The 26,382-nt window shown below is 29.9% G+C and overlaps 2 protein-coding genes across 2 annotated transcripts in view; both read right to left on the bottom strand.

The window, feature by feature from the left end:
* Window positions 1-11,251, bottom strand: part of LOC142347955 (uncharacterized) — a 17,083-nt gene extending 5,832 nt beyond the window's left edge. The window contains exons 1-2 of the mRNA XM_075399120.1: window positions 11,117-11,251; window positions 10,580-10,738 (exon numbers count right to left, since the gene is read on the bottom strand). Coding sequence (XP_075255235.1) covers window positions 10,580-10,738; window positions 11,117-11,251 — 294 coding nt within the window. The remainder of the gene's footprint in view (window positions 1-10,579; window positions 10,739-11,116) is intronic.
* Window positions 1-26,382, bottom strand: part of LOC142347954 (uncharacterized) — a 94,764-nt gene that overhangs the window by 741 nt on the left and 67,641 nt on the right. The window contains exon 10 of the mRNA XM_075399119.1: window positions 16,851-17,128. Coding sequence (XP_075255234.1) covers window positions 16,857-17,128 — 272 coding nt within the window. The 3' untranslated portion in view covers window positions 16,851-16,856. The remainder of the gene's footprint in view (window positions 1-16,850; window positions 17,129-26,382) is intronic.

Raw genomic sequence — 26,382 nt, 5'->3', positions numbered from 1 at the left:
GTTGTAGCTGTATTACTATGATACCCTCCAATACCACAGTGCTTTTAAGAGCCTAACAATGCGTTTCAAGTGTAAAGTGGCGTGAAATAGTGAGTAATGTGTATATGGTCGCTTCCGCACGGTGGAGCCGACACCAGCCATGCTCAAAATTGCAATTTTTGCTTTTATTACATTTAGCTCATTCTTACTAATATTTCCTTTAATCTAACGTTTCTTGTTATTTTACTTTAAAAAACCAATAATAATAAAAATAAGTTTATATATATTCTCTCTAAATATTATAAAAATCTAATTCACTGTTAGAATCTAAATTTACCATTACTATCCCTAATGCCTTTATCGTCAAATGGATCTATAGCTATAAGCACAATCAAAGAATAAACATTAGCAAAAAATAAGCCAAAACCCTCATGCTTAAGCACACCATGCGCACGCGCTCAGTTGCTTATAGTTTCCTACTCAGAATATTGCACAAGTATGCGGGCATGCACTTATATCTTAATTTTTTCAAAAATTTTATTATTATTATATTTCCGACTAATCAGGGAACCTATTTCGCAGATAATTTTATTAAAAATAAGGCTTTAGAGAAGGCTTTGAGATAAGGCTAGAGATGAGGCTTTAGATAAGGTTGGAGATAAGGCCAATGATAATGCTAATGATAATGCTAATGATAATGCTAATCAGGGAACCTGCTTCGCAGATGATAGGGCTATTGATATAAAAAAATAATTTAATAATCTACTCTTCTAATAATTTATTTTTATCTATACCTTTGACTTTTAATTTACAATATATTAGATAATATTTATAATACTCTGTTTCTTTTTTTATTTCTATATCAGGATGAAAACCCCTGGCCAGATCTATATTTTTATGAGAATTTTTTATATGGTTCCTTAACACACTAAAACTAATAATCGAAGGGCAATATTCACACTTAACTTCAATTGAATTGCATTCTTTACATATTGACTACTTTTATCATAACATGTTATTTGTTTTATAACTCTACATCTATTACAAATTTTATTTGTTATATCAAATTTTGTTTCTATATGGTTATCAATGAACGGACTTCGAATGTGGCGTGCCAAAGTGGCTTCACCCTTGGTACACCAATTGCTTTGCAGATTAGAATTAAAATCAGAACTAGACCTAGAATCAGAGTTAGAATCAGTGAAACTGCTTCGCAGATTAGAATTAGTGAAACTACTTTGCAGATTAGAATCAGAATTAGAATTAGAAATAGAATTAGTGAAAGGGGCTTCGCCCTTGGTTCCCCAACTGCTCCGCAGATTAGAATCAGAATTAGGATTAGAGCTAGAGCTATAGCTAGAGCTAAAGATAGAACTAGAGCTAGAGCTAAAACATTTTGAAGCAATACCCCTTAACTTAGAAGAAATTTCTTCCACACAATTACCACTTATTGTTTTATTTCCTCATGCACACTTAAAAACTTTATCTTTATGTTCTATTTTATAATGAAAAAGCAAAGTTTGTGGGGTTCTACATCTATAATTACAATCTTAACATTTTATATGCATTACTTATAAGTGATTAATTGTTTTATTTTTCTATAACTGATCATAAATCTGTATATTTATTTATATTTTTAATTATACTTATATTTAAATTTATAGTTATATATTCTTGTAATTATTTATAACTAGCTATAATTTCAATTAAACCTCTAGAATGATCTTTAGAGAATGTAAACAAACCTAAAATTTCCATACCTAGCTTTTTAAGAATGTTATATTTAAATTTTTGTCTAAAATTTTTTCATTACCCAACCCAGAGGTATCTCCAACGAAATTTTTAACTTCATCTCTAAATTTTTGATTATTTTAATATAGATCTTTTATATCATCTCTACCCTTTTCGTTTAGAGCTTCATTCTCTTCATCAACTTGCTCTTCTTGTTGATTGGTATTATTATACAAAGAAGAAGCTCCATCTTGATCACACTCTTGATATGAAGCTTGTAACCCATCCTCACCCCAAGCATAGTTAAGTAATGTACCCGTTCTTTTTACCATATGACTTGCGTGTGCTGTCACTTGTGCTGCAGTTCTTACTGTTGTAACAGGTTCAATACAATTGTTTATCCAAAATAGTGCACTCAAACACCCTGATATACCCCCTATATACTTTGCCCAATTAGTAGCAATCTTTTTTTGTTAGAACATCATTCTGAATTTTAATACCTCTTGAAGTAAAAAGTTTATTAAAGAAGAATATATAGTTATCTTTATTAATCGTATTTCTGTCTTTAGCATGATTCCTAGTGGTTTAATATAATCTATAACTTTATTTATCTCACTATTCTCTAATTCATCTAATTCATCTTTAAAACTAAGATCTTCAAGGTCCAGGAATCAGATTCTTGAGTCATATACCATAGTTCTATTTCTATCAATAATAATAAATTTTGTTAAACAATAATAACTCTTTTTTATTACACTTAATCATACCATAACGAAGAGCATCATCTGTCCCATCTGTACAATTATAATAACTAATATTAAACTCTTGAATTATACCATGGAGGTCATGCTTACACTAATATGTTGTATTGAAATTCTTAAATAGATCGGCCCCATTATAAGTTGTTAAATAAAAAAAGTAGCACAATTCATTCTAGCCATAATGTCTATCTGAGCTGGTTTATGACACATTACAATCATTTGAATATTTTTATTTCTTCCTTCTGTAAAATAATCAACTATATCCTTATTAAACTTATCACCCATATCATCGAGAACAATTAAACTATTTTCGAATTTGAGTAAATTTTTCAATGTGATCATATTTATATCACCCATTTCAAATCCAGCATAGGGGGCACCAGTCTTGGGATCAATCCAATCTTTTTCATCTTTACATACTATGATTATTTGCTTTTGCTCTTGTCCCATCATAGGCTTTTGATCTTGATTTTGATTCTGATTTTGATTCTGATCTTGATTTCGATTCTGATCTTGATTTGGATCTAAGTATAACTTTGAATGTTGTCTAAAAAAATAAGTCTTTCCCGTACCAGCGGCACCATAAACAATAGTATGTAATGGTGACTTTTCAAATTCAACTCTAACTAAACTTTTATTCATAAACCCACCAAAGTTTTCCTCGAGTTTTGTGTATTTAATTGCCGAGTCATAATACATTATAAAATAAACAAATGCTACTAACACGAGAATAAAAATAAAGGGACCGTTCTCCATTTTTATATGTTGAATATAGTCATATAAAAAGACTTAGATTTATAATTACACTTAGACCTAGACTTAGACTCTAACTTATGGGTCTTCGACCATGCTTTGCCATAATTAAACATTAATATTTATTATATAAAAAATGCTTGTCCTAAGTCTTGAAGAGTTCAATAATGAATTTGGTATTGATAATGAACCAATGAGTAATATAAGAATAAAAGATATTGGCAAAGATATAAGTCGAACCCCAATAGAAAAAATAATGAGAGATGAGAAATCAGAAATGATCAATGAGACCTTAAACATTATTGTTAATTTACATCCAACTGATGGTACTCACTGGGTTTCAGTTATAAGAAGGAGAGCTGGCAAGGTTTATTTTTATGACAGTTTTTGTGTTGAGACTCCACCATTATTCTTAGAAGAATATGTTGATCTGGGCTCTAATGAAAGAATACAAGAATATAATGAATCTTATTGTGGGGCTTATTGTTTATATATGATCTATCTTATTGATAGAAGATTTACAATAGAGGGTGCTTTGGATATTCTAGTTAATCAAGTTAAATGTCTTGAAGGATATAAAAAGTGTCAGTGTTTGGGTTGCAAAGTTGGAGTTGAAATTGAAGGTAATCAAGGAACCTGCTTCTCAGATGATAATGTTAATGATAATCAGGGAACCTGCTTCGCAGATAATAATGATAATCAGGGAACCTGCTTGGTTAGCCACGAGCAGAGCTCGTTCGCAGATGGTAATGACAATGACAATCAGGGAACCTGCTTTGCAGATTACAAACAAGAATCCTCCTTATCAGAAGATGATATAGTATGGTCGAAGGCTCGTGATTCCCCAACCAAACAAACAGATAAGCCTTGTTCACAATGTGGATGTGTATGTGGATGTGGAGGGACCCCTTTCCTAAAAGTATCAAGGCTTGGTACGCCAGTAAATAGTAAAGGAAATTTCTTTTTCAATGTTATTGACAGTCTACAATCATGGATAACTGATAGTAATATAACGGTCTATGCCCCTTTCCCAGAAAACCTCAGACGTATAATAGCAGGTCCTGGTGAATGTGGAAAGACGTTATTATTAAAGTGTCTATTTTTGAATAATATAGAATTTGGTAGATTATATTTCATTGGTCCTATTGGTAATCAAAATAATGATTTAGAGTTTGAAGATATCGTGCTTACTAAGGAAATAAAAGAATTTGATAACTGATGATGTTATAGCTAAGCAACCAATTATTAATGAATACTTTTGTAGAGCTGACATGAAAATTGTGATATGATATATCTTAAACAAAACAAATTCTCAGCAGATAGACAGAATGTTAGAGAGAACTGTAATCTATTTATTTTCGTTGAACAAACGGTTAAAGCCATCACTGCTATATTTTATGATCACTTTACTGGATCTCAACTTATTTATAATGATTTTAGTAATATGTTTGAAAAGGTGTGGTCCAGGCCTTATAATTACATTGTCATTAATAATTCTGAAAAAAGATATGATTGTGGTAAAGTAACAATTAATTGGGATTGAAGAGTTTCATAGTTTAATAATATTTATAATTAAGTTTAAGTATAAGTCTAAGTCTAAGTCTATGACTATCAGTGAAACTGCTTCGCAGATGACTATGACTAAGGATAAGTCTAAATCTATCAGGAACTGCTTCGCTGATGACTAAGTCTAAGTCTATGGCTATGAACATGACAATGACATTCAGGGAACTTGCTTAGCTGATGACTAATTATAAGTGTAAATCAGTTGCAAAGTAAAACTCAATACATCCCCATTAAAGTCTATAGGTCTTCCTTGCTCATCTGTAATATGAAATTCAATATATTCTATTCTATACTTTGTTACATTTTGATATTAGATATTAGTCAGTATAATATTAATTAGATAGCCTTGTGGTTCTGTTAGAGTAAAAATTTATAGTATATCTGTGCTATTGCCATTGTCTTTAACACCAGATATAAGATTACAATGAATTTTACTAAAATAGTACTTAATCCCATAATAACAATAATCAATGAGATGCATATTTACCTTGATAATTTAATTTCTTTCTAAAACCTAGTAATGAGGCTATTGGGTTTTCTACATCAAAGTTAATTGCACCTTGTTTTATTTCCATTAAACTTTTCATTGTATTCTTATCGGGTTCTATTATAACATTACAATTAGTTTCTTCCTTTATTAATTGTGCTATTTCAGTTAATTCATGTGCACATGGTATAACAGCTAAAATCGGTGAAACCGTTTCGCGGATGTTACCTCCATACAAAAATTGATTATTCCTCCTATTCACCTTAAACACCGCAATATAAACAGATAATCTAATTAAACCTAATTTTGTTGTATTAAATATAGGTTCACTAAAATTAACGTTTTCTGTTGGCTTTATCCTTGTAATGTTAAGTGTGTGCTCTTCTTTAGTTTTCGTTAAAGCTTTATGTATCTTTTGTAGTTCCCATAAGATTAAATTGTCAGTCATTTTTTGACTTATAAAAATGGACTTTGATTTGAATACAACTTATGAATTTAATAATGATATGAACAAAAGTAAGATTATTAAATATAAAACAAACTATCTAGCAACAGAGAATACAGTTAATACTAATATTAATATCTTTCTCAATAGAGAAGAGAACCATTTAATTATACACGATTCAGATCTAGAGATAGAGTTTGTTGCATCAGATAATGCTGGTGGTGTATTTGCTAATAATGCTAATATCAGATTAGTTATTTATGGCATGATCGCATTATTTAGTTCAATTAAGCTTGAAACTAAGGTTGGCAGGATAATTGAAAACATAGGTCATTTTCATCCTAATCTATCGATGTATAATTTATTAAATAGTACTGGTGATGAATATGAGAGTGGATTTGTTAGAAACCAAGGTAATAGAGATAGTCAACTCAAAAGTGATCATGCTGCTGCAGAACGAGGTCATATGTATATGATGGTTAAGATGAGTGATCTATTTGGTTTTGTGAATGAATTAGAAAAGATTATATATGGGTTAGGATTTAAACTAATATTAAAAAGAAATAATAATAATAGAGCTCTATTTAGAGCTCTATTTAGAGTTGATCCTGGCCGGGTGGCTAATGATGTTAATATAGTCATTAGAGATATATCATGGTGTATACCTAGTATTGATCCTAGTAATGATATCAGAAACATTGTACAGAAAGGATTGAATAAATTGAATAATATTGATTTTATTTATTATGAAAGGAAAACATTTTACAAGAATGTACCCAATGCTACTAACTTCTTATTTGATCTTGGTATGGAAACCGGTACAGAAAGACCTCAATACATAAAAATTGGTTTTGAAATAATAATAATGTTAATGAACAAACTCATGATGCAAGTACTTTTGATATAATGAAAGTTACTGAATGATATTGTAAGAATGGTAGTGAATTTTATCCAGAGGATAGAGTGAATATTAATTTTGGTACTAATAAATATAATGAGGCTTTTAAAGAGATTGTTAAATTTAATAAAGATTATAATGGATTACCTCATAATATTAAACCGTATATAAATCATAGAACATTCAAAAGTAGTTATAGAATATATGTATTTGATACTAGATATCAAAATTATCATTAAGATCCACAACCAATACAATTTAATTTTAAATTTAGTGCTGCAGCTGCAGATGTTTTGTCATGCATTAGTGTTAACTAGAAAGGTTAATAGTGTTAATAGTGATGGTAATAAGATTGTTGATATAGTGTCGTAGAGACTAATTGGCAAAGCCACTTTGTGAATCAGTGAATCAGCTTCGCAGATGACCGAAGGTCTAAAGTCTCGTAGCTATAGTATACTTGTATCTAATAGTATAGTTATAGTTATAGATATATACTTATACTTATAGCCAGTTAGCTCTAGTCATTATCTTAATCAAACTATTTCCTACTAGGGTTAACAAACACTTTAGCATAAATAATACTTAGTTTCTTTTTATTCTCTGGAGTTAGACCTCTAGCTTCAAGTTTAGTCTTAGCCTTAGGTAGTGACTTGGGCTTAGTCTTAGTCTTAGGCTTAACATCAAAGGGATTAAACATTTTAACTTCCATTATTTTTTATATATAAATATTAGTAGCTTTAATAAGTTTAAAACTAATTCTTATTTGTTGGTGGTAGGCATTATAGAGGTACTAATAATATAAGAGGGGTTATCTCAACCAAAGGAACTAAGATGTTAAAGGGTAATTGTAATAAGTGTAAAAGAAATATATCAATGACTGTCAGTGATGCAAAAATAGAAGCAGAAGCATTGAAAATTTCTTCAAAAGTGTTGATAAAGCAACAGTTAACTTTGGAAAGAAAGTTGCTAATAATCCTGTAAGGGCTTTAGAGATTGCAAGTAAAATAGGAAGTTCAGCTGCAACTAGAAACCCTAAGGCAGCTCTAGCATCCACCCTAAAGCACCGTTGAATTTTATTAGAGTTTAAATAATAAATTTGTCTATCAGGAACTGCTTGGCATGCCACGGACGAAGTCCGTTTGCAGAAGACTATGAGTTTAGCTATGACTAAATGTGTATGTCTATGACTATGACCAGGACTATAACTATAAGTGTAAGTCTATGACTATGACTATAACTATGACTAGGACTAGATATATATCTAATGGTAAATATTAATACTAATATTATTATTACTAAATTCATTATTACAACTAAACACTATTATCTTTAGTTTAAAAAAACACTCAATTTATTTTTCTGGTTCTTCTTATATTCTTCATATACCTTAATTAATTCATTATGTTTGTCATTATCTATTTTATTATTATTCATTGATTTAGTATATACTTTTTTAAACTTATCATTAAACTGTTTACATAAAATATAAGTTTGTGAATACTTTAAATTTTAATTTCTTATTTTAGTATTAATTGTTTTTAATAGTGAACCACAAAACAGTTGCTGTAACAAAAACTGGTGGTATAGAATAAGATAATCCGATACCTGTTAATGCAACTGATGTTGATGTTGCAGTTGTTGGTTTAGATGAAAATACTATTTCTGTTATCTCAGCTACGTTAATATAGTTCTTATATCTACCTAACTTCTGATTATATTTATAATGATAATTTATAATATTTTCTAATAATTTCTATTAATAATTTCTAATATCTTTTATAATGTTAATAATTTCTAATATCATTTCTAATAATTTCTAATATATTTTGTAATATTTTCTAATAATTTCTAATAACTTTTAATATCTTTTATAATGTTAATGTTGTTATTAATAATTTCTAATATCTTTTATAATGTTAATGTTGTTATTAAATTTATTTTTAGCTTGAATGTTTTCATTTATCAATCTTTCTGATACAGATGATAGATCTGGATGGGTGAAAACGCTTCGCGGATATAATAATCTCTCACTCGGTGCTGTTGGTTGACTCATTTTCAGTAGTAAAATAATTCTCAATATCTTTAATTATATCTTCTTGTTTAAAATCATAATGCATCTCTAGTCTTGCTTGTTCTTTGTTGTCTACTAGCTTACTTTCTAATAATATAGCTAATATATATTTTATAGCTTCATCATTAATATCTGGTTTTCTCTTAAACCTCTCCATCTATCAACAGATGCATCTCCCAATTGAATTTTAGTTAGTGACTAATTAATTTTTTTGTTATCAAACTCCACTTTTAATTCATTATATTTAGAAATGGTATCAGCGGAAACTTTGTTGCCAAGATGAAAAATATTAGTTTCATTTTCAGTTATTTTATTGGCTAGTGTGGACATATTAGATGAGTTAAGAGGAACTAGTTCAACTTTATCACCATCAATCCATACAGTATCTCCATTGGTTGTAGATGTTGGCAAACCAATAATGTTTGCATTTAGATGGCCAATTGTAACTTCTTCAAATTTACCTTTTCTTAGTTTAGTTATGTTTTTATTTAAAATGTCTATTTTAATATTAGATGATAATAGGTTATTATCACAATACTCTTTATTAAGAACATCTTTTTGATCTATGGGAGGGTGTACATTTGTAACTTTATAAGTATCTTTCATGTCAATTTTATCATTATCTTCCTGGAATAAACCATGAGCCTTACTTAGTGTTAAGTTTTTCATTGATGTTGATGTCGATGTTGATTGATGTTTAGCCTGATTGAATCTATTTCTTGTCATCTTTGTAATTTTTTACAGAAAAGTTTGAATCTACCTCGTAGCTGGCCGCAGGTCTATCCAGCTTGCTGGCTTATTGACCTTTGGTCATGTTTCACCATCAGGGAACCTGCTTCGCAGATGACCGGAGGTCTATATATAAAGATTCGAAAACGTTATTATTAGATTCAAAATCAAACTCGGATTTTAATAGTTCCTGTTCATAATTTTTACCTTCTTTTATCTCTCCATATATATCTTCTAATTTATATGTTGGTGGTTGGGTTTTTAGAACTTTATTCACTTTAAACAATTCTCTATTCCAGTTAGAAGGGTATCCTTTAGAGAAAATGTTACGTTTGTCAGCATTCCTGACATAATCACCGACAATAAGTTTGGGTTTAATATTCTTAAAACTAAAAGTGTTTCTAATTTATCGAGATTATTAGAAGCATAAACGGGTGTCATATTGATTGTTGAATGAATGTTATTGTTATTTGTTACAACAACATCATTTAATATGTTTCCCCAATTACCATCACCATTGATGAACATTGGTTTATCAATTATGTGTAATAAAATTCTATTAAATTTCTCTATCAATACAGCCTTTAAATCACTATAGGTAGAATATAGTTCTGTCTCATATTCTTTAAGTAAAGATTTAAATGTTTTATTTTAAAACTCACTACCTCTATCTATCCATAACTTTTCTGGTTTTCTACTTTCAGAGCCACCATGTGGATGTTCAGCCAATATTATTTTAAAACCATTAGTTATAGATAAACCAGATTTATTATTCAATGGAATAGCACTTGCATATTTTGTGAATATATCTATGACTGTTAAAATAAACTTATAATTATTATTGTATTTACTTAGATATGATTTGTCTATCAAATCAGCTGACCACGTTTCAATTATATAATGGTATTATTCTTCCTCTTCTAAACTTTTTTATTTGAGGATTGAATATTTCTTTAGCTAGGACTTGCTGTTTAGTTTTTATTGTGCACTGTTGTTTTTCCACCATTATTTATTTACCATAAAAAAAAACAAAATTGTCTAGTTGTTCCTGATTAATAGTATTCATAGAAAATAGTTGTTTAGATATATTTATCATTTCATCATATAATCCATCATTACCAGCTTTTGTTTCTAGTATAAGTAATTCTAGTCTTTCTACTAAACTATTCGGGTCTATTTTGCTAAGACCACTAGCTTTCACTTCTTCATCACTCTCGTAAACAGTTTCTTCCTCTTCTTCTGCTACAGCCCCTTGTTCATAATCACTAGTATCACGTTGATATTTTTCGTCTTCACTGGAGGTTGGTATTGATATAACCTGAGAAGTGGGTTCATCGATACTAGCAAACGTTTTTCTTATAAGTTTGATCTATTACTTTTAGTATCTCCTTTTTGTTTATAACCATTATCCTTTAGAAATTGTTTTATTTTGATTTCATCATCTTTTATATCTCTTTCGGATACATCTTTACTAGTAATAAACATAGCAAAGCCCTTAAAAAAATCATAGACTTTACCTTTCATTTTTATACCATCTGATACTAGAGATACATCTATATCGTTTGTTTTAAATTTGTTTGAATTCGCATTAACTGATATTAATTGGAAATGTTTATTTGTTTGTTTACATTTCTCTAACAAAATATCATATCATTGTCAACAGTATATGTTTTGCCTCTATCACCTTTAATTTTACAAGCGCATCGGGTGTGGGTGTTATGAGAGAAGCCCGTTCATCAAGAAAACTGCTTTGTTGTTGGAGCCATAGACTCTTTAAAGCATTAGTATTACTGTCTAATGCGGCTAAAGTTTTGTTTTGAAGAGCTTGCATTGATTCAGGGTTTGTATTTAAAATTATAGTTAAAAGATCGAACAAATCTTTTGTGTCACCATAATATTCTTAATGTCTTAATTTATCTTCTAATCTATTTCTTCTGTTTAGTTTTTCTAGTTTGTTTAATTCTATAAGTTTATCCAGCTTAGTCATTTTTCTATTTGTTAAGATGAAATTTAGGTTTTATGGTTTAAGTTCAATATTATATTTCTTTGCGTGTTATAAGAATCTTTCTTTAGTATGACGAAATCTATATCTTCTAAGATAAACACGTTACCTACAAGTGAAATATTTAAATCTATAGTTAGATATATGTTGATTTACTTTGCATACACTACCTACTAAATTTTGATCTCGTCAATAAAATGAATATGCATAAGATTATGTTTTTCTTTAATTGTTACGGTTTCAGTACATATGAAACATATGTATGGTTTACTTTGACACTCATCACAACTCCAAAACCAAGCCTTATTTTTACATTTATCACATTTGGTGCTATACATTTGTATAGTGTTGAAAAGCTATATAAATAATATTGTATCAAAATTTGGTGTATAAAAGTGAATGGTCAAGATAGAATCGGAAATAGTCATTCCACAAATGAACAACTCCAATCTGGAAACGAGCGAGTTCAATTTGGAGGTAGACAAGCTCAATCATCAAGTGGGCAATCCAAATCTAGAAGTGAGCAAGCTCAATCAAGTTCTTCCGATATGGCAATCCAAATGTTGTTAAATAAAAACAAGACATAAGTGAAAAACAAACCAATAGATAAAGAAGAACAAAAGAGGGAAGCATATAAAGATTTAGAATCAATCAGAAATTTTAATCAATTAAATGAAGAGATAAAGAAGTCATATGATGAACAGGAAGCAAAAACAAAACATCGGTAAAAGAATATGCGTGAGTCTTTGCTAAAGGCAGAAGCTAAATACTTGAAAGATGAAGATGGAAAATCATCTAGAGATGGGGAATCATCTAGAGATGGAGAGTCATCTAAAGGCGGGGAATCATCTAGAGATCGAGATAGAGATAAAGATTCCGATTCAGATTCATCTAAAGATTCAGATTCAAATTCATCTAGAGATTCAGATTCATCCGATGAAGATGTCTATTCTAGAAAGCCTAAAACTAATTCTAGTAAGATTAGATGTGACGAATTTAATGAAGAGTTAACTCAAAAGAATTTTGGTAGACACATTCAGCCAATTAAACATAAAAAGAATGAGCGACTATATAACAGAAATAAAATTATTGAGAGTGCTAGTGAGAGTGGGAAGAAAGTTACTAATGAAGATATAGAACAAAAGATAGAAAAGCAGTATTCTGAACTAGAAGGAATAAAGTATTGTGATAGTTGTGACATGTATCTAGATAATAACACTGCTTATAATAAACATGTGGAAACATTAATACACAAGAATAATGTAAAAATAAATAATGGGGAAATAATAAAGAATGGAGATAAGTTTGATTGTGTAACATGCAAGACTACTCTAAGTCAATAGTTTGGATAAACACTTTAAAACAAAAACACATCTAGATAATGTTGGGGGAATAACTAAAGATCTGCGAAAAAGTTTCACTGATAAAATAATAAAAAGAAACAAATTAAATCAGAACAATATAATGAAAATTTTTAAGAGAAACAACTTGTTGATGAAAAATGGAGAGATAAAGTTATTGAGTTAGGATAAGATCACAACATGAAGCATAATCAAATAATAATATCCAGTAGTGATTATGAAGATCCTAGATTCTTGGAAGCATTGGGAGCAATGCAAAACACACAGCCCCATATTAAGTTTGACACCTTTGATGTAGTCAGGTATAAAAAACTACAGACGATAAGATAGAAAATGAATACACATTTTGACTAATGACTAGAAAATATATTGGACCTTATGACTTGGATATGTTGAATGGTGAACTGGAGACTAGAAAGCAAGAACAAGAAATGAATCAATCTGGATGGAGTATGCAAAGATTTATCAAAAGAACTATGTTTATACACAGGTTTTATCCTAGTGGTGGATGTACTACTAAGGTACCATTCAGATCTAGATATATACTCAATATACATAATATTGATAATAAGTGTTTACTCTGGTGTTTAATTGCTTATCTACATCCTGCTACAGATCATCCCAATATAGATAGTAATTACAATAAAACTGAATATATTAATGAGATAAAATTACTAAAGAAACCACCTCCCTACGGATTTAAAGATTTACAGAAAACACAAGAGATGAATAAAGATAAAGTAATATTTAGTCTAAATAAAAATAAAGCTATTAATCCTTTATTAATCAATCATAATGATCCTAAAGGATGTAATATATTATATTGGGATAGTCATTATCTACTATGTAGATGTATCATTCTTATTAAGACCATCTGATCATAAAAGTTATCCATGTCTTAACTGTTGTGTGTCATTTAGAACTGAAGATGCATTAAATAAATATCTAGAGATGGGTAATGATATTGGAAGAAGAACTTTCTATAATAATGATTACCTAAAGTTTGATAAGTTCCATTATATGAACAGAGTACCATTTGCTATGTATTATGATTTTGAATGCATAAAAAAAATGGGAAACACTTACCTGTTGCTTGTGGGTTATATATTAAAAGTGATTATCCTGATATATTAGAAGATGAGTATGAAAGTTACTGTGGAGGGGTTGTAGTTGAATGGTTTAGAAGTGGGATGAGTTATTATAATAAATTATTTAAAGACATATTTAGTATAAATATTCCATTAAAAGAAGATAGTATTACTCCACTCACTAATGTGTGTTATTATTGTAAAGATTATATGGATGGAGACATTGTTAGAAATCATGATCACCTAAAAAGCAAATTTAGAGGATATGCTCACAATAAGTGTAACCTTCAAGCTAAGAAAAATGTTGTACCAATATATGCATTTAATTCTACTAATTATGATAACTACCTATTTATAACTAAACTAGCAAAAAAGATTAGACTTAAAGTATTAACTAAAACTGATGAGAATTATATTTGTATTAATATGGGACATGCCAAGGCCTAAATATGTTTAGGGTTTTTCATCCACTTAGCTTAGATGCTATAAGTAAAACATTGATTGATAGGGAGAGTGTAAAAATAGCCAAAATCAAATTGGAAAGGCGTAAAGGTATATTCCCTTATGAGTGGTTTGATAGTATGGATAAACTTAATAATACAGAACTACCACCTAAATAAGCATTCTATTCTAAGTTGAAACAAAGTGGTATTACAGATAAAGATATCAGCAAGCAATTGATTGTTGGAATAATACTGGATGTAATACAATTGAAGACTACATGATGTTATATCTTATAACAGATGTATTATTATCGGTAGATGTATTTGAAAAGTTTAGAGATAAGTGTTTAGAATATTATGAAACAGATTCTTGTTATACAAAATCTACTCCTGGATTGGCGTGGTTATGTTGATTGAAATATACTAGTGTTGAACCTAAATATTATAAAGAAAATACAGTTAATATCTATGCACAATACAACGTGGCATTAGAGGTGGGTTAGCTTCAGTATTAGGTGATTGTCATGTAATATGTAAAAATAGATCTTGAGTATACTGGGAAAGAGAATTATCTAAAGCATTTAGACTAAAGTGTTTAAAGTATTTAAAGTATTATCAAAAGTATTTAGACTTCAACTCATTGTATGTTTCTGCTATGTTGCAATTTTTACCTACTGGTGAAATCAAATTATGTGATGATCCGGAAACCGGCTTTGCAGATGTAGTATATACAAGATCTTGCTCTAACACAGGATATATCTATACCATTGACATAAAGTATAATGATGACTTGAAACAGAAAACAAAGAAAAGTCCATTCTTTCCTGAAAAGACAAAATGTGACATTGGTCAGTTTACTGACTATCAAAATGAAAATAAAAAGAAAGGATATAAACTTAATGAGAAATTGATGATAAAGTTAACAGATAAGGAAGACTATGTAATAGATAGAGAGATGTTAGTTGGTTTTTACGTGATGGTTTAAAATTGGAAAATTTTACAATTAAACAAAAGTTGGAATATAGAAAAAGTGAAAGTTTAAGGCCTTATATTGTCTTTAAAATTCAGAAAAGAAAAGAAGCTAGAGCTAAGGGAGATAATTTTGGAGATGTATTCTTTAAGTTAATGAATAATGCCTTCTATTGAAAAACAATAGAGAATGTATATAATAGACAAGATGTAGAGTTAGTTAATGATGTAGATAGATATATTAAATTAGTAAAGAATGTTAGTTTTTAATATGCTGTAGAGTTTGATGATGACCTAGTGGCAGTACATGAAACAAGAAGTAATGTTAAGTTAGATAAGTTTAATTATATTGGATTTGTTATATTAGAGAAAGATAAATTGCTTATGTATAAAGCTATATATGAATACTTCGAAAAAGAGTTAGATTGTAGTTATCATTAACAGATACTGATAGTATATTTGTTAATTTTAATGTTCCTTTAGATAGTGATATAGAAGAAGAAATGAATAAGATAAGTGGTATATTACATATTAATGAGTTCGGTAAGATGAAAGATGAAATACCTAATGATACTGTTATAGCAGCTTGTTTCCTTAAAGCAAAAGCATATCGTTTTAGTACAGTTAAAGGAGAAGAAGAAAAGAAGTTAAAAGGAATAACTAAAGCTAATATTAGAATCCAAATTAATTTGGAAGATTACACTAATGCTATATATGAAGGTAAATCTAGGTATGTAACTAATTATACTATTGATAGTAATAGGCATCATTTAGAAACTAAAGAACAATACAAGATACTATAGATCCATTTGATGATAAAGGCATTGGAGACAGTAATGGTAAATTTAGATTCTATCAGTGATTTAGATATTTATATTTAGAGAGAATATATATAAATTTATTTTTATTATTATTGGTTTTTTAGAGTAAAATAACAAGAAATAATAAATTAAAGAAAATATTAGTAAAAACGAGCTAAATGTAATAAAAGCAAAAATTGCAATTTTGAGCATGGCTGGTGTCGGCTCCACCGTGCGGAAGCGACCATATACACATTACTCACTATTTCACGCCATTTTACACTTGAAACGCATTGTTAGGCTCTTAAAAACACTGTGGTATTAGAGGGTATCATAGTAATACAGCTACAACCCTAAAATACTTCTACAAGAGAACCCAAATGAAAGGAAAAAACCCGCACCAATTGGACGAAATAACGGCTAAAAACGGTTGTCTATAAACCATTCTCAAAAACACATTTCAAAGATGATAAATTGTTCACTGAACGCATCGCATGATAAAAAAAATTCCCTCGCTGAGGAAAAACTAGTTCACAAGGTTATTTTAGCGCGTTTTCTTATGGATCAAAATGCCGTCTGAAATGATATTACTTCCGGTGAAAAAAAAACAACGAGAAAACCTAATACTGCTGTTTGAGTCGTGAAAAAGACAGCGCCCCAATACAATTCAAATTCATCGAATTGTAATAAATATTAATGGAGTTCCCACCACTATATTTGAAGATTGTTTGCGAATACAAATGGTTGGTTGTAGGTTATTATCTAACCATTGGTTAGAGCCGGGAAAGGAAACAATAATTGTCCCTGTTGTCCTTATCGGGTGCAAAATCTTGGTTGCAAGATATTACTTTGGGTAAACTCCACGGGAACACAATCAAGAGACTGGGACTGTACGTATGTGTGATTGAAATTGCGTCATCTTCTGACGTCACTGTTATTTGTTTCAAGTAGGTTGTGGTAAAGTCAACAAAATTATTTCTGAACATGAATCGAGCTGTGCTGTATTCGGGGGGAGTTCTCAAAGTGTTATATCCGCTACTCCAAACTGAAATAACAGACACTGCTGGTTAACAAAGTGGATCTATTCTGTTTCGGCCCCCTCAGTGTGTTTGACCCTCAGTTACAAATTATATGTTGTTATATAGCACGTTACTATGTAAGAAAAAGATTAATGCTCACTAAGCTAGTGGGGACGAAGCAGAATAGATCCAACAAAGCAAACATGCCTTATGAAAAATAAAAATTACAATTACTCGAGGGAACAACGGGTTAATTCCCCCCTGGCACTCATTGCCTGTTAAAACCAGCGTTGCCAATGTGAAATCTTTTTGCTGCATAACAATTCAAACATCACCTTTTGTGAATCTAGCGCAGGCCCTAGCAAGATCTTATAAACTAGCCGTCCATCTAGACATTTTTAAAAACAAGCTCACTTCTGCTCGGGCTTGATCGGGCTTGAATGCACTTATAGGGTTTTTATTTTAATAATAAAAACATGAATTTACAGTTTTCAGAAATTTTAATTGTTCTATATCCAAAAGCTAGCAACGTTTGACTTGAGACCTATAGTGAAAACTTCGTTGAAAATCCAAAACGAGTAAAATACAACTGCGAAATGCTGTGAAAAGAAAATTTTTTAATAAATTATATACATTTTTGATCACAATTATCACAGTAGTAGATAAAACAGGGCTTCCAGCCACCACAGCCAACTCGATCCATTTCCCCTCGTGAAAATTCGGGGAATTGGACCAAGCCGTCTGCTAACTGGAAGCCCTGTTTTATCCTCTACTATAAACATAATTAAAAATGAAAATTAGCCAAAAATAAGCCAAAATACGCATGCATGCGCACACCATGTGCACTCGCATACTTTCCGCATATTCCCGCAGACCCTTTCTACTCAAATTATGCGCCCCATTATGTGCACTGTGTGATCTATGCGCTTTACTTTAATTTTTGTCTAAAATTTTATTATATTATAACTTTTTGCTAATGATAATGATAATGATAATGATAATGATAATGATAATGATAATGATAATGATAATGATAATGATAATGATAATGATAATGATAATGTTAATGATAATGATAATGATATTGATAATGACAATGATAATGATAATGATAATGATAATGATAATGACAATGAGAATGTTAAATGATAAAAATATGGTAATCTATTCTTCTTTTAATCTATCTAAATCTGTACCCTTAGCTTTTAATTTAGAGAGTGTAAGATAAGATTTATCATAATCGGATTCAATAGAATTATGGTTCTTCGACCATGCTTCGCCATCTATTGTATTAGGCTTATGGGTCTTCCATGCTTCTCCATCTATTGTATTAGATTTAAACATTTCATTAACAGGTTTTATTTTATTAGTAGACTCTAATTCTTTAGTTGAATAAACACCTCTGGGAAAAACTATATCTTTATGAACTTTTTATATGACCTTTTATCCCACTAAAACTAATTATAGAAGAACAGTATTCACACCTCACCTTTATTGAATTACATTCTTTACATATAGCTTTCTTTTTATCAAAAGATGTTATTTGTTTTGCAACTCCACATCTATTACAAACTTTATTTGTTAAATCAATTTTATTATTAGTAAAACTAGAAGTATGACTCGAGCTAGAAGTAAAGCTAGGGTTAGAAGTGGGGTTACAGTTAGAAGTAAAACTAGAGTTAGAAGTGGGGTTACAGTTAGAAGTAAAACTAGAGTTAGAAGTGGGGTTAGAGTTGGAAGTAAAACTAGAGTTAGAAGTGGGGTTAGGGTTGGAAGTAAAACTAGAGTTAGAAGTAGGGCTAGAGTTGAAGATTGAATCGGAATTAGAGTTAGAAACAGAATCAGAGTTAGAATAGATGAAACTGCTTCGCAGATTAGAGATGGAATTAAGGCTAAAGCTAAAGCTAGATCTAGAACATTTTGAAGCAATTCCCCTAGCCTTTGAATGGGCTTTATTCATACAAATACCACTCAATATATTATCTCCACATGCACACTTACTAATTTTACCCTTATGTTTCGTTTTTTATTGGAAAGGTAAATAAGTATGGGACCCACTTTCATAATCACACTCTAAACATGCTGCTGTTTCCATCATTTATTATTTATAATAGGTCAAATAATTTCAAATTATATTATCTTACAACTATAATCTCTTATATCTAATCAAACTTAAAGTTATAAAATATTTATATTATTATTTACTTATAGCTTCAATTATTTATTCAATTATTTCTAACTAGCTATAATTTTAATTAAATTTCTAGTATAATCTTTAGACTGGACACACTCTTTTATGTTTTCCCTTCCTAAATTATTAAGAGTATTATATTTAAATCTTTTATCTAAAATCAGATCAACACCCAATTCAGTTTTATCTCTAATGAAATCTATAATTTCATCTTTAAATGTTTGAATGTTTTTATATAGATCACTTAACACGGCTATACCCCTTCTGTTTAAACTTTTAGTTTCTTCATCTACGAAGGGGCTTCCCTGATCAATATACTCCTCTCGTATGCCCCCCAACACGGACGAAGACTCATGATATTTCTGTTCATGGGACTTCGTATATACTTCGCCATACTTATGTTCTTGGTCCAATTCTTGGTCCAAGTCCTCCCCATTGTGAAACATCGACGGAGTCCCATAACCCATATTCATTAATGAGCCTGTTCTATTTATCAAATGACTTGCATGTGATGCCACTCGAGCTGCTGTTTTTACTGTCGGGTCAGGTTTTAAACAATCCTGTATGTATAAGAGTATACCTATACCCATTTTTATACTCCCCCATACTTAAACATATCAGCAATAAGCTTATCGTTTGTTAGAACATCATTCTGAATCTTACCTCTTGAAGTCAGAAGTTTATTAAAGTAGAATACATAGTTATCTTTATTAATAGTATTTCTGTCTGTAGCGCTATTCACTAGTGGTTTACTATCATCTATTATTTTATTTAACTCGGTACTCTCTAATTCATCTTCTCGACTAAAAACTTTCAAGTCTAGGAAACCAACTCTTGAGTCATGTATCATAGTTTTAGTTCTATCAATAATAATAAAATTTTCCTTTTCTTATTATGTTTAATCATGCCGTAACGAAGTGCATCATCTGTCCCCTCTGTACAACTATAATAACTATTATTTATCTCTAGAATTATACCATGGAAATTATGCTTGCAAATATATGTTGTATTAAAGTTTTGAAAAAGATCAGCTCCACTATAAGTTGTTTTATAAATAATACCACAATTCACTCTAGCCATATTGTTTATATGAGCCGGTTTATTGCACACTACAATCATTTGAATATTTTTATTTCTTCCTTCTGTAAAGTAATAAACTATATCCCTATTAAACTTATCACCAAAATCATCAAGAACAATTACTTTATTTTTGAATCTGAGTATATTTTTCATTGTGATCATATTTACATCACCCATATCAAATCCAGCATAGGGCTCGCCAGTCTCAGGATCAATCCAATCTTTTTCATCTTTTTCATCTTGTATCATAGTTTTAATTCTATCAATATTAATGAAAGTTTCCCTCTTCTTATTATGTTTAATCATGCCATAACGAAGTGCATCATCTGAACCCTCTGTACAACTATAATAAATATTATTTATCTCTAGAACTATACCATGGAAGTCATGCTTGCAATTATATGTGGTATTAAAATTTGAAAAAGATCAGCTCCACTATAAGTTGTTATATAAATAGTACCACAATTCATTCTAGCCATATTATTTATATGAGCCGGTTTATGACACATTACAATCATTTGAATATTTTTATTTCTTCCTTCTGTAAAATAATGAACTATATCCCTATTAAACTTATCACCAATATCATCAAGAACAAATACTTTATTTTTGAATCTGAGTATATTTTTCATTGTGATCATATTTATATCACCCATATCAAATCCAGCATAGGGCTCGCCAGTCTCAGGATCAATCCAATCTTTTTCATCTCTACATATTATGACTATTTGCTTTTGCTTTTGTTGGGGAAGGCCCGAGGCCCTTTCAAAAACCAAGGCCGAAGGCCCTTCTTGATCTAAGTATAACTTTAAATAATGTCTAACAAAATAAGTCTTACCCGTACCAGTAGCACCATAATAATTATTATGTAATGGTGACTTTTCAAATTCAAATCTAAACAAACTTTTACCCATAAACCCTTCAAAGCTTTCTTCTAGTTTGGTATATTTACTTGGCAACTCATCATATATTATATAACAAACCACTGCTATTAACAACAGTAAAAAAATTATTAGACCCGTCTTCTTTTTCATATATGAAATATAGATTTTTATGGACTTATAATTATACTTATAATTAGACTTATAATTAGAGTTATAATTAAGTTTGAATATTTGTTATATACTAATGCTTACCCCAACTTTTGAGGAATTCATTAATAAATTTGGTATTGATAATAAAGCTTTGAGTAATATCAGAATAGAAGATATAGGTAAAGATATAAATAGTAATGAGAGATAAGATCCCTGACAACATTAATGAGAGTAACTTTAATATTATACTAATTCTACACCCAACTAATGGCACTCATTGGGTTCTAGTTATAAGAAGGAGAACTGGTAAAATTTATTACTTTGATAGTTTTGGTATTGAGACTCCACCAGTATTCTTATAAGAATATATTGATCTAGAGTCTAATGAAAGAATACAGGAACGTAACGATTCTTATTGTGGAGCATATTGCTTATACATGATCTATCTTATTGATAATGGTTTTGGAATTAAGAGTGCTTTGATTACTCTATTTTATCATGTTGAATGTCCAGAGGCATATAATAGGGGTTTGGGTTGTAAAGCTAAAGGTAAACTCGCATTTAATGCTTTTGTCAATGGTGATGTCAATCAGGGAACCTGTTTCGCAGATGGTGATGGCAATGACCATACAAATGGCAATGGCAATTAGGGAACCTGTTTCGCAGATTGCAATGACAATGAGAAAGTCAATGGCAATGACAAAGTCAATCAAGGAACCTGCTTCGCAGATGGCAATGTAAAAGTCAATGACAATGTAAAAGCCAATGACAAAGCCAATGACAAAGCCAATGACAAAGCCAATGACAAAGCCAATGACAAACAGGAGACCCCCTTATCAGACGACGGTGTTAATGATAATGATGATGATGATAAATATATTAGAATATTTAGTGAAAGGGGCGAAGTCCTTGGTTCCCCAACCAAACAAAGAGATAAACCATGCTCACAATGTGGATGTGGATGTGGAGGGGGAAGTAATGTTGGTGTAAGGACCCCCATGTCTTGGTTGGGGAATTTATCGATCCCCCATCTAATTTTTCAATTGATGTTAATGAAAGTCTACAATCATGGATAAATGATAAGAACATAATCGTTAATAGCAAATTCCCAGAAGCCTTCAGATCTATAATATCTGGTCCTAGTGAATATGGAAAGACTGTATTGTTAAAGTATCTGTTTTTGAATAATATAGAATTTGACATATTATATATCATTGGCCCTACTGGTAATCAATATGATGGTTTAGAGTATAAAGATATCAGGGAACCTGCTTCGCAGATCGTTGAAGCCGCTTCGCAGATTGAGTTTATGATGATGTCGGGGGTAGGGAACCAGTTATTAATGAATACTTCTGTAGAGGTAGATATAGTAATTGTAATATGATATGTCTTAAACAAAATATATTCTCGGCAGATAGACAGAATGCTAGAGCGAATTGTAATCTATTTATTTTATTTGATCAAAGAGGTAAAGATCTTATGTCAATATATCGTGACCTCTTAAATACAATTGAACTTAGTTAAAATGATTTTGCTGGTATATGTCTTAAGGTATGGGCAGATTCTTATAATTACATTGTCATTGATAAAACTAAAAGTGGAAGTATTAATGGTAAATTAAGAAATAATTGGGTTCGCAGAATTTTATCGTTTAATTAATTTTATAGGGCTTTGCCTATGTTACACCATGATTAAGTATAAGTATGACTGTAAATATAAATAAAAGTATGAGTCTAAGTCTGAGCATAGGTCTAAGTCTAAATCTAAGTCTATGACTCAGTCTAAGTCTAAGTCTAAATATAAGTCTATAACTATATCTTAAATCAAATGCAAAGTAAAACTCAACACATCGCCATTGAAATCAATTGGTCTTCCATGCCCATCTTTAATATGAAATTCAAAACATTCTTTTCTATCATTTGTTACAATTTGATATAAGATATTAATTGGTATAATATTTATCAGGTAACCTGGTGGTATATACCATTATCTTCAACACCAGATATCACATTACAGTGAATGTTAATAGTACTAAAACCCGTAATATCAATAATTTTTTCAGATGTATACTTACCTTGTTCTTATACTACTTTTCTGAAGCCCAGTAATGGGGCTATTAAATTTTCAGTGTCAAAGTTAATTGCACCTTTTTTATTTCCAATAAACATTTCATTGTATTCTTATCGGGTTCTATTATAAAATTACCATTAGTCTCTTCTTTTATTAATTCTGCTATTCCAATTAATTCATATGAACCTGATATAACAGCTAAAATACAGGTATCTGACCAGGTTTCACCTTGGGTATCATATAAGAATTGATTTTTCTTCTATTCACATTAAACACTGAGTTATAGACTGATAATCTAATTAAACCTAATTTTGATGAGTTAAGTATAGCTTCAATAAAGTTATACTTTTCTGTTGATCTTATCATTCTACATTTAAGTGTGTGTTCTTCTTTAGTTTTACTTAAATTTTCATGTATTGTTTGTAGTTCCCATCAGATTAAGTTGTCAGCCATTTTTCATATTCAAATATTATTACATTATATTTATATTTATTGTTAGAGTTATAGTTATAATTATATTCAAAGTTATAGTCTCAGTAATATTTATAGCCATAGTTATAGTCATAGTTATAGCCATAATTATGTTTAAACATGGGAAAAGCCCCATAGCCTTTGTTATACTTTATAATTTATAATTAAATTCTTTCCTTATAAAAATGGACTTTAATTTGGATACAACTTATGGTTATTATAATGATATACACAAAATTAAGATTATAAAACATAAACCAAATAATCTGGCAACAATGAATACGATTAATACCAATGTTAATATCATTCTCAATAGAGAAGAGAATCACTTAAATTTGCGTGATTCATATCTAGTGATAGAGTTTGTTGTATCAAATAATGCTGGTGGTGTATTTGCTAATGATGCTAATATCAGATTAGTTAATTATGGCATGATGGTATTATTTAATTCAGTTAAGCTTGAAACTAGAGGTGGAAGGACAATTGAATATATAGATCATTGTCATCCTAATCTATTTATGTATAAGTTATTAACTAGTACTGATGATGAAAATGAGAGTGGTTTTGTTAGAAATCAAGGTAATAGGGATAGTCAACTTAAACGTGATCATGCTGCTGCACAAATAGGTCATATGTATATGATGATTAAGATGAGTGATCTATTTGGTTTTGTAAAAGACTTAGAAAAGATTATATATGGGTTAGGTTTTAAACTAATATTCAAAAGAAATAATAATGATAGAGCTATATTTAGAGTAAATGCCGGAGCTGCTGCAGTAGCTAAGTGTGGTAAAATAGAAATTAGAGATATATCATGGTGTGTACCTGGTATTCATCCTAGTAATGATAACAGAATTATTGCACAGAAAGGATTAAATAAAAAGAATAATATTGACTATTGACTTCAGTTATTATGAAAGGAAAACATATTACAAGACTGTACCCAAAAATACTAACTTTTAACTTTTTATTTGATCTTGCTATGGAAAGTGGTATGGACAGACCCTAATACATACTAATTGGTTTTGAAAATAATAATGTTAATAAAACAAATTCATGATGCAAGTACATTTGATATAATGAATGGTACTGAATGTTATTGTAAGATTGGTAGTGAGTTTTATCTTGAGGATAGAATGAATAGTAATTACGGTAATAATAATTATAAAGAGGCTTATAAAGAGATTGTTAATTTTAATAAAGATTATAATGGGTTACCTCAAAATATTAAACCATATATAAATCATAGAACATTCAAAAGTAGTTAAAGAATATATGTATTTGACACTAAATATCAAAATGATCATGTAGGACCACAACCAATACAACTTAATTTTAAATTTAGTGCTGCAGTTGCAGATGTTATATGTCATGCATTAGTGTTAATTAAAAAGGTTATTAGTTTTAATAGTGATGGTAATAAGTTGGTAGATATAATCTCATAGAGATTAATAGCCGGAGGCTTATAATATCTTGGTTATAGTTAATGATATAGTCATTGTCATAATCATTGTTATAGTCAATGTTTTAGTTCTAGCTCTAGTTAATGTTATATGCGAAGCAGTTCCTGATAGTCATTGTCAATGTTATAGTTCTAGCTCTAGTCATAGCTATAAACTATTTCCTACTAGTCTTAACAAAACCTTTAGCATAAATAGTATATAGTTTCTTTTTGTTCTCTAGAGTTAGACCTCTAGCTTCAAGTTTAGTCATAGGCTCGGGTTTAGTCTTAGAATTAGGCAATGGTTTAGGTTTAGTCTAAGGCATAGTCTTAGCCTTAGCTAATGGCTTAACAACAAAGGAATTATACTTTTTAACTTCCATTGTTTTTTATATATAAATATGAGTTTTTTCAGTAAGTTTAAAACTAATTCTTATTGTGTTGGTAGTAGACATTATAGTGGTACTAATAGTATAAGAGGGGTTATCTCAACCAAAGGAACTAAGATGTTAAAGGGTAATTGTATTAAGTGTAAAAGGAATATATCAATGAATGTCAGTGATGCAACAGTAGAAGCAGAAGCATTGAAAATTTCTTCAAAAGTGTTGATAAAAACAGTTAACTTTGGAAAGAAAGTCTCTAATAACCCAGTAAAGGCATTAGAAATAGGAAGAAAAACAGGAAGTGCAGCTGCAAGTAGAAACCCAAGAGCTGCGTTATCAGTTACACCTAATTTAATTAAATTTGCAACTACTGGTGAAGGTATAAAAGTAGTACAGAAAGGTAGAGGGTTATATTTAGGTACTAAGACGAGATAGTTTAATTATAATAGAGTTTAAATAATAACTTTGTCTCTGATTATGACTATGTCTATGACTATGTCTATGACTATGTCTATGACTATGACTATAATTGTAAGTCTATGAGTTTGACTATGACTATGACTATGACTAGGACACTGACTACATCTACATTTAATGGTAAATACTAATA

This window comes from Convolutriloba macropyga, chromosome 10, assembly GCF_964194025.1.
Source record: "Convolutriloba macropyga chromosome 10, txConMacr16.3, whole genome shotgun sequence".
Taxonomy (NCBI): domain Eukaryota; kingdom Metazoa; phylum Xenacoelomorpha; order Acoela; family Convolutidae; genus Convolutriloba; species Convolutriloba macropyga.
The sequence above is the reverse complement of the archived record's forward strand: the minus strand, read 5'-3'. Positions and strand labels throughout refer to the sequence as shown.